The 16278-nt window shown below is 56.3% G+C and overlaps 1 protein-coding gene and 1 pseudogene across 1 annotated transcript; both read left to right on the top strand.

Annotated features, from left to right (window-relative positions):
• LOC133918753 (putative disease resistance protein RGA3) overlaps positions 1 to 13743 on the top strand; it is a 28643-nt pseudogene extending 14900 nt beyond the window's left edge.
• Positions 59 to 13993, top strand: LOC133917814 (transcription factor TGAL1-like). The gene is made up of 5 exons (XM_062361657.1): positions 59 to 111; positions 675 to 831; positions 12947 to 12971; positions 13064 to 13306; positions 13728 to 13993. Exons 1-5 carry the CDS (start codon positions 59 to 61, stop codon positions 13991 to 13993), a joined length of 744 nt encoding a protein of 247 aa, XP_062217641.1.
• The last annotated feature ends 2285 nt before the right edge of the window (positions 13994 to 16278 follow it).

Below are 16278 nucleotides of genomic sequence, written 5' to 3'. Positions count from 1 at the left end.
GATCCGGGTGGTGACCGTCATGGAGGACACGAGCCGGGCGGAGCTCCTGTGGCCGGAAATGGCGCTCTGCGCCAACCCCGAGCGCACAACGATCCAGGCAAGGCTGCCAGAGTTCGACGCCCAGGGCTCATCGACTGGCCGAGGAGCCGGAGCCCCGAGGCCCCCGAGCTCCCTGGGTTGGACGAGGCAGCCAGCGAGGGGGCCGCGAGCAGTCCGGTGTGGACCGGTGGCCCGGGCGCCGCGAGCGGCGAGCCGCAGGCCAGCGGTGGGGCCGCTGCGGGCAGCAGCCGTCGCACCGAAGGAGGAGGCACCGCCGACGACGGAGCGGTGGTGGTGCCGGAGGACCGGGGGAAGCGCCCCCGGCTCTACATTCCCGTGCCGGAGTCCCCGCCATCGCCATCGGCGGTGGCGGCATTTCCGGTTCTGGAGCCGCACCTCGTAAGGATGGGGCCGGCCCCGACGCCCGGAGACCGCGCAGCGGCTCCGCCGAGCCCCCGGCGGAAGAGGAGAAGGGAGGACTCCGGGCCGGCGCTATCGGGCCCGGAGTTCAGGCTCCCGGCAGCCAAATGGCAGTACCGGGGGACTACGACCGCGTAAGTTTCATTCTTCGTTCTTTCTTGGGCGCGCTTCGCCCGAACTAAGCTTCGGTTTTGATCTTTGTCTGTCTCCTGCAGGCCGCCCACGGGCGCCGCCGAGGTTGAAGGAGCGCCGGTGCCGGCGCCAGCACCCGAGCCAAGCCGGCCGGCGGAGCCAAGGCAGGCAGAAGCGGCGATGGCGGCGGGGCCAGCGGACGCGGCAGCCATGGCGGGGCCAGCGGACGCGGCGGCCGAGGTGAGGATGGCGGACACGGCGGCGGAGGCGGGGACGGTGGAAGCGGCGGCCGAGGCGGGTACGCCTGAAGCGGCGGCCGTGGCAGAGCCAGCTGACGCGGCGGTCGAGGCGGGGACGCAGCCGTCGCCCGAGCCCTCGGCGCCGGTGGAACCTACCCCGGGCGTGCCGAGCCCGGGGCGGATGATGGCCTTGCAACCTTCGGGGACCCCGAACCCCCCGGAGGAGGGTCGCGGGGAAACCAGCGCCCGGCCGGCCTACCGACCCCTTCCTGGTCGCGATCGAGTGCGTCCAGGTGGCGATCGAGCAGCTGGGCGCGGCGGTGGACGCGAAGGAGGATCAGCTTGAGGCGGAGTGTGCCAGGCTGGACTCGGAGAGGGTGCAGCTTACGGCCGCTCGGCGCTTTCGAATCCCGCCTCGCCGTGCAGCGCGCTGCCAACGAGGAGGAACGAAGTGCCATGGAAGAGGCCCGCACGGCGGCCACGCGGGAGCAGAAAATTTTGGAGGATACCCGCGCGGAGATCGGGCGGGAGCGAGAAGACACCGCACACCTGGCTGAGGCATCGCGGCAGCAGGCTGCCGAGGCCCTTGCCAGGGAGAGGCGGGCGCAGGAGCGGGAGGAGGCGGTCGCGAACCGCGAGTGGACAGCGGAGGCCCTCGAAGCTGACCTGACCCTTCGGGAGAGCGAGGTCGACCGGGCTCACGCCGACTTCCAGCGTTGGGCAGCGGAGCTCCAGAACACCGAAGGGGACCTTCGACGCTGGGAGGAGGACGTCGCCATCCAGGAGTTTGACGCTGAGATTACGGCGGCAGACCTGGGCGCCCGGGAGGACTTGCTAACCCGCCGGGAGGGTGAGGCTGCCGAGGCGGCGACGGCCGTCGCTGCCAGGGAGGAGCAGAACGCTAAGCACGAGGCGGAGCTAACCGCCCGCGAGCGGGCTCTGTCCGAACTGGTGGCGGAGGCGAAGCAAGCCGCTGGCCCTACACCCGACGCCGGCTCTTCTGGCGCGGCCGAGGGCCAGGGTCTCGAGGAGCAGCTGCGGACCGCGAAGGAGAAGCTCGAGGCTGCCTTTGTCGCGCGGGTCAACCTGCAGCAGATGTTGGAGGACGTACTCCGGCGGATGCGGTGGTTCGTGGCGAGGGCCGGCCTTGGGCGACTCGTCGTGGACGAGAAGGGCGATGCCCCCGGACGACACGTCCTGGGACTCCAGCAAGTCTGCGAGCGCCTCGAAGCGCTGCCCTGGGCCGTCCAGGAGCTTGCCGCCCAGGAAGGACGCGGCTTGGCTCAAGCGGTTACCGAGCACGTTCTGGCCTGCTACCGGAGCAGAGACTCGAACTTCCCGCTGGAGCCAGCGCGGGAAGGAGTAGTCGAAGCCGAGGGAGAGGCCGCCCGCGAAGCGGTTCGGAGCACCGTTGCCGAGGTGGCGGCCGGCTTCAGGCGGGAAGTGCCGCCACCGCCAGCCCCCGGGGATGGCCGTGACGATTCCGGCTCCGACGCCGACGCCGACTCCACCTCCGATTAGGCTTTTTGTAGTAGTTTCTTCTTCTTTTATTTTTGTCTTGATGTAAATACGGGAGTGATCCCTTAGAAATGCTTGTATTCCTTTTGTAAATATAATGGAAGCTTTTCTTTGGGCTCGCACCTCCGGTATTCTCCTAAGTGTTTGATGTTGTTTCTAATGTTCTGCCTTGATGCCCCGAGGAGTACTAAGTCGGTTTGATCCGACCTTTCCATCCCCGAGAACGAAGTCGTCCTGATCGTCCTTTTTAGTGCGTTCAGCCCCCGAGCCCTCGCGAGTCCGCATCGGCTAAGTCAAAAGACAAAGACACGAACTTCCTTGCTCGGGAGATAGGTCGATCCAACACGGAGCACGCCATGACCGGTGAACACTTTTTCACCTTGCGACCACTCAGTCAGCAGACCGGAGACACGCGCGGGCGGGAATGTGACCAAGAGTCCCCATGGTTCGGTGGTGCCCGAGCTTAAGACAGACCGAACCGAACACCGACAGCTCGCCCCTGAGGCCTAGGCTCCGGACTACTCGAGTGGCTCGAGCGATAGGATTACCCAGGGCACCCAGGGACTCAGTAGTGCTCGGGGCCCTTAAAAGCGGACCGAACACCACGACCACCATGAAAGACTTCGGTCAGACATTACCGCACGCACGGTACACCTTTCTACGGACCGTTCTGTCATTCTAGGAAAAAGTGGACACACGGTAGGGTTTTGTGCGCGAGGAGACCATCTCACCGGGCATATTAGAATACGAGGGCCCCCGAGGACGACTCGGGAACAATATACTATTGAATGTAAATTCGTCTGAATTTAACCACTCACCGGACAGCTGTCGGCCTTTCGGCCAACCGATCCAGGAGGGGCGTGCGCTCCGAGCTCGGGGTGCCCGGGGACTTGGTTCCCTCAGCCGGGGCGCCCGAGCATCAAGGGGCACGCGAGGAGCCCGGGGTCGGGTGATCTTGACCACTCATGCATAAGCGGTAGGACCACCCGAGGACCCTTGGGGCTGAGCAGTGACCTAGGCATCAAGGCCCTCGCGGTCGAGCTGCTTTTGCTTTGATTGTCGATCTGTGACTTAAGAGAAAATGCAGAAAATCCTTGTTTGGTGCGCTCTGTTAGTGCGGTACTCGTTATAGACTGCTCTCGTTTTTGACCTGAGACCTCTCGAATACCCAGACCGGCGAACAAGAGCAGGCAGAGGCATAACCCAGAGGTCCTATGGTCCGGTGGCGCCCGGGTATGATAGACCAGACCGAGAACCGACAGCCCGCCCCTGGGGCCTAGGCTCTGGACTACTCGAGCAGCTCGAGCGATAGGATTACCCAGAGCGCCCAGGGACTCGGTAGTGCCCGGAGATCTGCGACGACACCGAACACCACAGCCTATCACATCGGACGTAAGTCAGCGGCAACCGCCCGCACGCATACCGATCGGGATTCTTTTATCAGCGGGGAAAATGAAAGTTCGAACTTTTCTCGCACAAACGAGCATCTCACCAGACAGATTAAACATATGGAATCCAGAAAAACAAAATTGACACATGATTGCACATTAATATTCATACTGAATTAACACTTTTTTACAAGGTTGGGTGACTTACCCAGCTAGTGGTAGCCCCTGGTCAACTTGGGCGGGGGGGAAGCCCCCGGCCTGGTTGACCTGAGCCGCGAGCACAGCCATTTACGGGTAGAACCTGTGCAGGTGCTCGATGTTCCACGGGTTGGGAAGCGGCTGCCCATCTTCTGCCGCCAACCTGAAAGAACCTTCTCGCGGGACCCCGATCACGGTGAAGAGACCTTCCCACATAGGGGATAGCTTATTCTTTCCTTCGCGCGACTGGACGCGTCGGAGAACTAGATCCCCCACCTCAAAGGACCGTGCCCGGATGTGGCGCTGGTGATAGCGCCGCAGGCTTTGCTGGTAGCGGGCTGCTCGGACGACGGCGCGCCGCCGTCGCTCTTCCAGGTAGTCGATGTCGTCGCGCCTCTGCTGCCCCTGTTCGCCTTCAGAATAGGCATGCACCCGAGGGGAGCCTAGGGTGAGCTCGGAGGGGATGACCGCCTCAGCGCCGTACATGAGGAAGAAAGGAGTCTCCCCGGTAGCGCGGCTTGGCGTGGTCCGGTTGGCCCATAGCACGGCAGGCAGCTCATCGACCCATCCCTTCCCGTGCTTTGCGAGCACGTTATAAGTCTGGGTCTTGAGGCCCTTCAGTATCTCCGTGTTGGCATGCTCAACTTGCCCGTTACTCCGAGGATGAGCGACGGAGGTGAAGCAGAGCTTGATACCGAGGTCTTCGCAGTAGTCCCCGAACAGGGCACTTGTGAACTATGTGCCGTTGTCGGTGATGATCCGGTTCGGGACACCAAAGCGACTGGTGATGCCGCGGTTAAACTGGAGCGCAGTGTTCTTGGTCACCTTGATGACTGGGATCGCCTCCGGCCACTTGGTGAACTTGTCGATGGCGACGTAGTGGTACTCATAGCCCCCGATTGCTCGGGGGAATGGACCCAGTATGTCCATCCCCCAGACCGCAAAAGGCCATGACAGGGGGATGGTGTGAAGAGCCTGAGCTGGCTGGTGAATCTGCTTTGTGTGGAACTGGCACGCTCTGAAGCGCCGAACCAGCTCGGAAGCATCCTGGAGGGCTGTAGGCCAGTAGAAGCCTTGCTGGAAGGCCTTCCCGACCAGCGTGCGGAACGATGAATGGCCACCGCACTCGCCCTCGTGGATCTCAGCGAGGAGCTCGCCACCTTCTGCCCGGGAGATGCATTTCCGGAGGACGCCTCCTGCGCTACGCCGGTAGAGATCCCTATCTACTATGGCATAGCATTTGGACTGCCGAGCAACTCTTTCGGCAGACGCCTCATCCCCGGGAAGGAACGTTTCTTTCAAGTACCATCGGATGTCGTCCATCCATGAGGCATCTTGAGAACATTCAGCAAGTGCAGCGCACTCGCCGGTCGGCGGCACTCTGACGGGGCTTCCCACTAAGGGCTCCGCCGGGGTCCCCTGAATTGGGTTCGAGGTTTCCCCTTCATCCTGTTCGGCAGGCAGGATGGAAGGCCGTGTGAGTCTTTCTTCAAAGACTTCGCCAGGGACGCGCGCACAGGAGGAGGCCAGGCGGGAGAGGTCGTCGGCCAGAGCGTTGTCGCGGTGAGGGATGTACCGCAACTCCAGGCCGTCGAAGCGCTTCTCCAGCTTCCTGATTGCTGCCACGTACGCCGCCATTTGAGGATCCGTGCACTGGTACTCTTTGGATACCTGGTTGATCACCAGCTGAGAGTCCCCTTTGACCAGTAGGCAACGAATCCCGAGGCCCACCGCGGCTCGGAGGCCGGCGATGAGACCTTCATATTCCGCCATGTTGTTGGATGTGCGGAACTACAGTTGCACAATGTACCGGAGTTCTTCACCCGTTGGGAGGTGAGAACCACTCCGGCCCCCGCACCTTTCAGCGAGAGGAAACCGTCGAAGTGCATGACCCAGTACCCGGGCGCGTCGTGCCCGGGATATGCAGAAATCTCTTCCGGGACGACCTCGGGGACGGGCGTCCACTCTGCCACGAAGTCGGAGAGCGCCTGGCTTTTGACCGCCTGGCGACTGACAAAGTGCAGGTCGAATTCCGCCAGCTCCACCGCCCACTTGACAACACGCCCGGTGCCTTCTCGGTTCCGGAGGATGGGTCCCAGTGGATACGTGGTAACCACCGAGACCTTGTGCGCTTGAAAGTAGTGGCACAGCTTCCGGGAAGCAATGAGCACGGCGTAGAGCAGCTTCTGAGCCTGGGGATACCTTGTTTTGGCCTCCCGGAGGACTTCACTGATGAAGTACACCAGTCGCTGTACCCGGCGGGCCCGGACGGCGGCCTCACCCGAGGGGCTGTTACAGCCCCCAGGCTCGGCGGCGTGGTCGGGGCTGACCGGGTGTTCGGGCTCGGCCCCCTGCTCGAGGGGAGCCAAGTGCTCGGGCTCAACCCCCTTCTCGGGGGGAGCCGCGAGGACGGGTGAGTGCTCGGGGCGGCCGGGAGCTGGGACCCAGCACCTGGCCCCGCGCATTCGTCGCGCTCCACCACCAGCACCATGCTTACGACTTAAGGAGTGGCCGATACGTAGAGTAGTAGGGGCTCACCTTCGGAGGGAGCCACCAGCACGGGTGGTGAGGTGAGGTACTTCTTCAGGTCGCGGAAGGCCTGCTCGGCCTCCGGCGTCCAGTCGAAATGACCGGTCTTCTTCAGGAGCTTGAAGAGGGGGAGCCCCCGCTCTCCAAGTTTGGAGATGAAGCGCCCGAGGGCCGCCATGCAGCCGGCGAGACGCTGGGCCTCCTTGAGTCGAGCCGGGGGTCGCATCTGCTCGATGGCCCGGATCTTCTCAGGATTGGCCTCAATCCCTCGGCCGAAAACCAAGAAACCGAGGAGCTTGCCCGCAGGTACCCCGAAGACACACTTCTCGGGGTTGAGCTTGAGGCGGGTAGTGCGGAGACTGTTGAAAGTCTCGGCGAGGTCTTCGAGCATGGTGGCGCGGTCTCGGGACTTAACCACAAGATCGTCGATGCAGGCCTCGACGTTGCGGCCAACCTGCGAACCAAGGGTAATGCGAATGGCGTGCTGGAAAGAAAACCCAGCATTGCGCAAACCAAAAGGCATTGAGATATAACAATAAGTCCCCACCGAGGTGGTAAAGGCAGTTTTTTCTTCATCCTCTATGGCCATGCGAATCTGGTGATAGCCAGAGTTTGCATCTAAAAAATATAAAAGATCACATCCCGCGGTTGCATTTACAATTTGATCTATGCGGGGCAAGGGAAAGGGATCTTTAGGGCAAGCATTATTTAGGTCTGTGTAATCCACGCACATGCGGAGCTTGCCGTTGGCCTTCGGGACGATAACTGGATTTGCCAGCCAGTCGGGGTGGAGGACCTCTCGGATGAATCCGGTGTCAAGGAGCTTGCTGACCTGCGCCCGGATGAATTCCTGGCGCTCAGGCGCCTGCCACCGGACCTTCTGCTTCACCGGGCGGGCGTCCGGACGCACCGCCAAGTGATGCTCGATCACCTCCCTAGGGATCCCGGGCATGTCGGATGGTTGCCATGCAAACACGTCGGCGTTAGCCCGGAGGAAGGTGACGAGCGCACTTTCCTATTTGCTGCCCAGGTCACCGCCGATTCGGACGACCTGGGAAGCGCCTTCGCCCACCACGACCTCCTTCGTAGGAACAGAGGCGTCGGCGGCGAGTCGGGGTTTGGATGAAGAGGGTCCCGGGCCCCCTGTGCAGCTTTCGACCTCGGCCCAGGCTGAGACCAAAGCCATGTACGACTGCTCGGCGCAGGAAACGGCGCCGCCGGAGTCGGCGGTCACGGAGATGGGGCCTGCTGGGCCCAGCATCTTAACCGTGAGGTACGCGTAATGCGCGGCCATCATGAATTTGGCGAGCGACGGGCGCCCGAGAATGGCGTTGTAGGGGAGGGGGAGCTCCGCGACGTCGAAGAGGACGTTTTCTGTGCGGAAGTTGTCCCAACTCCCGAAGGTTACGGGTAGCTCGACCTGCCCGAGGGGCAGGGAGTGCCCGGGTGTCACTCCGCAGAATGGAAGCGACGGCTTTTGGCGCCTGGAGGACACCTGCAGCTTTTCGAAGGCCTCCTTGGATAGGAGGTTGAGGCCTGCACCCCCATCGATCAGCACTCTGCCGACCTTGACATTGCAGATGGTGGGGGACACCACCAGGGGTAATCGCCCCACGGCCGCAGTACTGGTAGGGTGATCGGCTATGCTGAACATGATCGGAGCATCCGACCACTTCAGGGGCCTGGCGGCCTCTTCGTCGGGGTTGCCGAGCACACCTTGCGCGCGCATGGTCTTGATGCCACGCCGCGAGGAAGGCGTGTAAGCGCCTCCGTCGATGAAGGCGACGGTATGCTCGGGTTCCTGGAAGCTGAGCTCGACGTTGCCGGGGGCGGCCTCAGCGTCGCCTCCCCCGCGGGACTTGTCGCGCTCCCTCTGGCGCTGCTCGACGAGGCCTTTGACCGTACGACACTCCGTGAGATCGTGCCATCTGGTCTGGTGTATGGGGCACCATTTGCCTAGCTCGGGCCCCGCGGGAGCGGGGGCCCTCGCTGGAGCAGGAGCCCGGGCGGGTGCCGGGGCTCTTGCGGGAGCTGGTGCCCTTGCAGGTGCCGGGGCCATCGCGGGAGCCGGAGCCCGAGGAGGGGCCCTGGCTGAGGCCCTCGCGGGCGCGGGCCGTCTGTCGACGGTCGCCCGGCGTTCTTGCCGCCGGTCGGGCTCTTTGGGCCAGCCTATGGGCGGGGTCCTGGGCCGGTTCGACAGGAGCGGCTTCGCGCTTTCTTCTCGTTTTCTTTTCCCGCCTGTCGGAGCGGGAAGAACTCGGCTGGTCGGTGGCGGGGCGCGGAGCATGCCACGCCCGGGCCTCCGTCACCTTGGCACACTTGTCGGCCAGTGCGAAGAGTTCCGCAGTGGTTTCAATTTCGTGCGTACCTAGCTTTTCGAGCATCCGCTCATTGCGGACGCCCTGCCGGAAGGCGACAATGACAGCGTGGGGGGCTATCCGTGGGATGGTGTTGCGGACCTGGCTGAAACGCTGAATGAAGCGCTGCAGCGTCTCCCCCTCCTGCTGCTTGACGGCATGGAGGTCGCACTCCAAGCCGGGGCGCGTGAACGTGCCCTGAAAATTAGCCACAAACTGATGGCAGAGGTCATCCCACGAGCTAATAGATCCTGGGGGTAAGTTCATGAGCCAAGAACGGGCGGAACCCCTCAAGGCAACATGGAAATAATTTGCCATCACCTTTTCACTGCCACCGGCCGCCTGGACGGCCGTAGTGTATATTTGGAGGAACTCGATGGGGTCGATGGACCCGTCGTACTTCTCCGGCAGCTCTGGGCGGAACTTGGAGGGCCATTTGACCCGTCGGAGCTCACTAGAGAAAGCACGGCAGCCAGTGACGTACCCCGTGGCGCGGGCGGCGCTCCTTTGCGGAGAATGCCGGTGAGCCGGGGAATCCTCGCAGTCGTGGGCTGGAAAAGAGGAAGCTTGGTCCTCAGCCTCGGCCTCCTGCCGGGTTTCCCGCTGGCGCTCGAGAGTGACGCGCGCATCTTCGTGGCCCGCCCGCTCGTTGAGGCGCAAGTGGAGGTCCTGGGCTCCGAACGCGGCCAGGGGGGTGGCGCTCTGCCTGGAGGCCCCCCGGCCCGTGCGAGCGTTGCCCGTTGATGGGCCGGTTCTGGTGGCGTCACGCTGGGTGGTGGCGCGAGAACTCCCGGCCAGCACCTGGTGGCGAGCAGTGCCGACCAGGGCAGTGACTTCTTGGATCCACCGGCCATTTTTTCTGTGGAAGAAAACAAACAAACAGATTTAGGGATGTTCCCCCCTATCTGGCGCGCCAGCTGTCGGAGGATTAACTCCTGTCGCAGGGATCCCGAGAGACCCCCTTTTAGAGATTCGGCCGGGGGGATGATCCTGAATAAGTTCATCGGAGAAATGAATGAGAGTAAATGCAACGGCCGGTGGTGAGGGTGATGATGGCCTAGTGCAAGAAAGAAGTAAATGCACCGGAATTTAGACAGGTTCGGGCCGCACGGGGGCGTAATACCCTACTCCTGTATGGATGTAATAACTGTCCTTAAGGAAGTCCCTCAAGGATGTTGCTGGTTACAAGAATATTTGTCTAACTAAGAGCTTGAGGCTCCTTGTTCTTAGGCAGGGACTGTGTCTTGGGTTGGTCTATGGTTCGATTCTTGGTGCTTCTATGTTCGATGCTTGCGGTCTCTTGCTCTATTCTTCGATTGCTTGTTGATGCCTCCTCTCTTCTCTTCTGTGCTGCCGGCTTTTTTATGCACTCGCCGGCTGTGACATGCCCCAAACGGGAAGGAGGGGGGCATAAGTTCCAAGACACCACGACTGGGAAATGCGTCATCATTTCTTCTGGGTGAAGTGACCGGAGGGTGGAAAATGCGTCGCACGCCCGGTCACCTATCACCATAAACGCCCTGGCAACGGGCGCCGTGGAGAGGGCCCACCGAGCAGTCGCAGAGCAACCCGGCGTGCCCGCCCTGTCTTGTTCCTCTGCCACAGCAGGGCGGCAGACGGAATGCCTTGATCCTGGCGATGTTATCCCGAGATACGCCGGATGATACGGGACGGGACCCGTGCAATTAATAGCCCCACGCCTCTCTGCCAAAACATGGCAGGAACTGACACTGCGGCGGGAGCAGTTGGGGATGTCAGGCCACGCACGCTCATTAAATGCGGCCTCGGATCTCTAACTGATTGACACCTCATCGGCGGGCCCCTCGGGGGCCTTTCTGGGTCGTCGGGGCACCGAGTGCTCGGGGGTACTGTTCACGTCCCCGAGCACTCTCTCCCGAGAATGCCTATCCTTGTCCTCGGGGTACCGGGTGCTTGGGGGTACTGTTCACCTCCCCGAGCACTCTCTCCCGAGCACTCTTATACGATCCTTCGGGGAACCGAGTGCTCAGGGGCTGCCACGTGCAGCCCCGAGCACTCTCTCCCGAGCACTCTTTGTGTGGAACTTCGGGGAACCGAGTGCTCGGGGGTTACTGCTCGCAACCCCGAGCACTCTCTCCCGGAACTTTAGCTCTTCTGATTATCGGGGGACTAGGGTGCTCAGGGGTGACCAGGCACCGGCCCGAGCACTTTCTTCCCGGTACTTAGACTCCGCGGGTCATCAGGGAACTGGGGTGCCCGGGGACCGGTGACTGTAGCCCCGAGCACCTTCTCCCGGGACTCGAACTTTCCTCACCCCGCAGGAGGGACCTCGCGGGATGGCGCCATGTGGCGGATGGCTGGCCTGGTCTCGGGACTCAGGGACCCCCGGTTCTTGATACACCGACAACAGCCGTCCATGGCGATCCGACGGCTGACCGATAATTTTGCCTAGTATAAAAAGTCACCGATCAAAAAACCCTAACCCTAAAAGCATTTCTCCTCTTCCCTTCCGAAAAAAATGGCCGCAGCGCGAGAGAGAGAGGCGGATGCCCGAGGGTTCCGACACCGGAAAAAACCGCCGGCGAGAGAGAGAGGGAGAGAGAGCGCCACCGTGGGTCTACCCGCCGGAGCGCACACGTGAGGAAGAAGCGCGTGCCTCCGTTGGTTAAAGCTTCGGTGGTGCGGACCATGAGGTCGTGCGCGCGGCGACCTAAGAGGAGCACGCCGGAGAGACGACGCGCAAGCACGAGCGGTGGAGACGAGAAGACGTCGCCAACCAGAAGATCCGTGCGCAACCGAAAGGAAAAAGGAGGGGATCCCGCCGGAGAAGAAGAAGCTGACGGGCAACGCCGACCAAAAATGCGTAATTCTCAACCTTATCCCCTCTAATTTAGTGATTGACCTGAGAATGGGGGGCGGATTAGGGGATTTAGGGTTCGGATTTGGGGATTTTGAGTTCGGATTTGGAGGTTTTGAGTTCGGATTTGGGATTTAGGGTTCGGATTTGGGGGGGAATGGGTATGTTCATTAGGATTTGTGTTAGAGTTTCCCCAATCCCCTCCTTCTTAATGCTACTCAAACTCAAAACCTATCTATTTGCCCCCCAAACAGGCTCCAAAACACACAAGCATACTCATACATGCACATAAACATGATCAAACCGGAAGAATTTAACTTTAAATCATGAATGAGTGTATAATCCGAGACTAATTTGGACTAATTCATATAATTTAAGCTTTAAACGAAAGCAATCAAGGCCTAAACTTGCTTAATTGACAATAACAGTGCTAAAACTTAATTAAAATTGGCCCTAATTAACATTAGCCGAACCTAATTAACATCAATTATACTTAGACATGATCATTCAGGACTAATTGGTCATCAATAAACATAATTAAGTCTAATAGGGGTTTGATTAGGGCTAACACAGGCTCTGGTACCAAATGTTATAAGTAAAACTTCACTTAAGCATTACTAGAGCTAGCCCTAAGATCAAACACCCAAATAGCGGAAGCATGAACACGTACCGGAGCCTGGAGAACCCATTCGGTTCTTGATTAGTTGCTGCAGTGGCGACGATCTTCGAGTCGATTCAGCGCCCCTTTAGGATCGGGAAGAGTTTGTTAGGGTGTTTGGGACCTCACGGGATTTGCATACACACCGAGAGGCGCCGGGACCCTTTATTTATATGGCGCTGCTCGACTCGGGACCGCAACCAAGAGTTGGTTGCGCCTCCGATCATGGCGCGTACGGGAATCCTAACATTTCGATCTCGTTAGTTAGGATACATCAGCTGAGATCAATTCCAACATATCCTACTTGACATAGTAATGTATTTATCATACTGCCGACAAGGTCTTTTGAGACTATGCAAGAGAAAACCTTTTTTTGCTTTCATGTACTGCATCTTAATATTCTTCAAAAGAGGGAAGCTAGTGGTGACTGAGCATAGTTGTTATGTTTGTATGTTTTTCTCTTGGGTGCAATTGCTTACGCAGTAGTACTGCTTTGGTTGTTGTGCGATGATTTATGGACGATGATGCTGTCTCATGTTAGTCATACTAACTTGTTATAAAGAGCCTCCTGTATGGCACTGTTTATTGTAAGTTGTAATTAGTATTTTTATTTGCTGATTTGGTTTTTACAGGTCAGAGCTGTTAGAAAAATTGAAGGTGTTCAGTTGTTGACCAACCGATGAGGGTCACTATTGTTGGATACCATCATACTGCCAGTGCCCTCTGTGTTCATGTTCTCTGATTTGTAGGAGCTTTGGCATTAGACATGGAGTATGCACGCTGGTTGGAGGAGCACAACAAGCATATAAATGAGTTGAGGGCTGCAGTCAATGCACATGCTGGCGATAATGATCTTCGGGGTATTGTTGAAAGCATCATGGTGCACTACGACGAAATTTTCAGGCTCAAGACTGTAGCAGCCAGAGCAGATGTTTTTCATGTGCTGTCTGGGATGTGGAAGACCCCTGCTGAGAGGTGTTTCATGTGGTTAGGTAGCTTCCGATCTTCTGAGCTTCTTAAGGTACTAATCTTATGGTTTTTATTTTGCACGCACAATTAATTTCCTTCATCTCTTGGCTCTTGCCTTTAAACTCCAAGGTCCCCTCTTAATGGAAGTTTTCATTCTAACTGAATGATTTTGCTAAGTGTCTTTGTGACAAAATGTTTTGTGAGCTGCACGCTGTTCAATACGGAAAAATGATATATTTGCCACTCCCCATACCCCTAAATTTAGGATTTTCCATATGAAAATGCCTAATTGCAAATCTTGTAACGGTTGTTTTTTCCACCACCCAGCCATAATTCAAGACGATAAACTTCTGTCCTGTACTCTTTTTCTCAGATGAACTTTTGACCGATGCTCATTTAATTATTTTAATTTTATACCAACATTCCTGCTGCAGTGACTGGCAGGTCAGCTTGATCAGCAGCTTGCTGGTATATCCAACCTGCAACAGTCCTCCCAACAAGCTAAAGATGCTCTTTCTCAAGGGATGGAAGCATTACAACAGTCGCTTGCAGAAACTCTAGCATCTTCTGGCAACGTTGCAAATTACATGGGACAGATGACGATGGCTATGGGAAAACTCGGCACACTCGAAAACTTCCTACGACAGGTTTCTTATGCACATCATGCAGTATTGTCTTCTTTTTTGCTTAATTTGTTGGATACTGTTTAATGCCTTTTGTGTAGACTATATCAGTTATGTAATATACTTCAATCATATCCTGAAGAGTAAAATTGCTAAGCAGCTTATACAAGCTTACTCCGAAATCACAATTACATTATTTTTTTAAATACACAGAAGAGTTACGCATCTTTATATTAAGAAAAATTGTAACTGAGGTTACACACGATCTAAAGGTCAAAAATTCAGAAAGGAAGCAAGCAAAAGAACTAAAGGAAAATACACGTTTGGGAGCAACCAAGGAAACAAGAACCGAACAAGACTAGCGCTCAGGTAACTGAGCCGAACAATCGCAGCCTTTCTCTCAAAATGGTAAGGTGCTTCGCCCTGGCACCACAACATCGATCAACGTCGTCCCAAATCAAAGCAACAAGGAGTCCGGGGAGATACGCCGGTTGTTGAAAGCCACATCGTTACGCGAAAGCCGGATTCTCCAACAAACTAGAAGAGTTAGGGAGTCGAATTCTTTTCAGAATTCAGGGACCACCTGCTTTCGATTATCAGACCAACAATTGCATTATTGGAAAGGCTGATGAAATATTTTTTGTTTTCAAAATGCTGTCAATAAATCATAACATACCAAAACAATAGCAGACATTTTGATTTTAAGTGCATCTACTTTAGCAGTTATAGCAACGAAGCACATACAAAATGTTTAACAATGTCATATCTGCGGGCTGACAATCTGCGGCTGCAGACACTTCAGCAAATGCAACGCATATTAACCAATCTTCACGAGCTCTACTTGCAATAAGCGACTACTTCTCTCGGCTACGTGCTCAGAGTTCTCTTAGGCTTGCCCGTCCACGGGAATAAATTCAATTAATTAATAAATAGGATAATTTTAGGTACTGTGTCTCACCGGAGAAATTGTATTATGGAAAGAATTGCACCTAAATTAGCATTGAACTAGATTAATTGTGCCACAAGATCTTTTGGTTGATAAGCATTGGTAAACTTAGTACATGAATGGTCGCATAATGGATTATCACACAAGACCTTACTGAGACCACTTAGGTGAGAAGTAGCAGTAGATATTTATGGAATGTTGAAATCCCATCTTTTGATAAAACATTCATGACAGATGAATGAGTTGTAAATTTGGGAGATAAATTAGTCAACATATTCAAAGATATGTACTCCTTTCTTTGTGATTCAGAAAATTGGAGTTCAGAACCATGGCATAGCATGGAGAATTCATCATTTTCTGTATTTTCAGATTATTGAAGCTGTAGTCCAGCATTTCCTATTATGTCTAAAATATTGCTTGGCAGTAAGTGTACTCCACAAACTTGTTAGTGTGTAATGCAATAGTGTTGCATTTGACATGTTTTAATTAATTATCAATCTGATAATCTCTTCTATCTATGTACGATTGTCTAAAATATTGCTTGGTCAGCAGACGCGGCAAAGTCCGCCTGCCCGCAGCCATGGACTCCTCCGGGTCTGCCTCCGCGTACAAGCTGCAGCTCGCCTATGCAATGATTGGCAGGTGGAAAGCTTCACGGAAGAGCAGGACCAGGCGCTTCAGCTCCTCACATCTCTCCAATTCATGGAGATTGATCGCTGCAGGGTTCTGCAGTCCCTCCCTCAAGGGTTGCATTGCCTTTCTTCTCTCGAGAGATTACATGTCTCTAGATCTCCTAAAATCATATCGCTGCCCAAGAAGGGCCTTCCCGATTCACTGTGATACCTATTCATTTTTACGTGGTGTGCCGAGCTTTATGAGGAATGCCAGAAATTAAGAGGAACAAGGCCAGATATACGTGTTCATGCCAAGCTAATACCTGTGCTTTCCCCCTGAATTCCATATTAACAATCTCTTAACTAATGCTGCTTATTAATGTAGCTGGCTCCACTGCTCTTTTCTGCAGCAGTTGTATTCCTTCCAGCCCTGCAAAGCCGACTCTCTGCTCTCTTTTTTTTTAACAGAGATTACATCGGCTTTCATTGAAAGCCAATAAACAGGTTTACAAGCATCAGATCATATATAGGACGGACTAGGGTTACCAGTGGACTAGAGGAGCACAAGTCACGAATAGCAAGACCCGATCACAACGGCGAGAGATAACAAATTACTATCCTATTATAGCAAGGACATGATCATCAAATTACAGATCGTCAACATCAGACATCCCGAAGCCACATCCAGACTCGAAACGAGGCACTGTCCACCTTCAACTTATCGTCATTGCGTAGAAGAATGCTCCATTTCTACATGAACGATATAGCAAGAATCAGAACCTCCTTGGGGAAGTTCTTCTCAATCGCCATAG

Source organism: Phragmites australis, chromosome 5 (genome assembly GCF_958298935.1).
Source record: "Phragmites australis chromosome 5, lpPhrAust1.1, whole genome shotgun sequence".
NCBI classification, from domain to species: domain Eukaryota; kingdom Viridiplantae; phylum Streptophyta; class Magnoliopsida; order Poales; family Poaceae; genus Phragmites; species Phragmites australis.
This window is presented reverse-complemented; position numbering and strand designations above follow the sequence as displayed.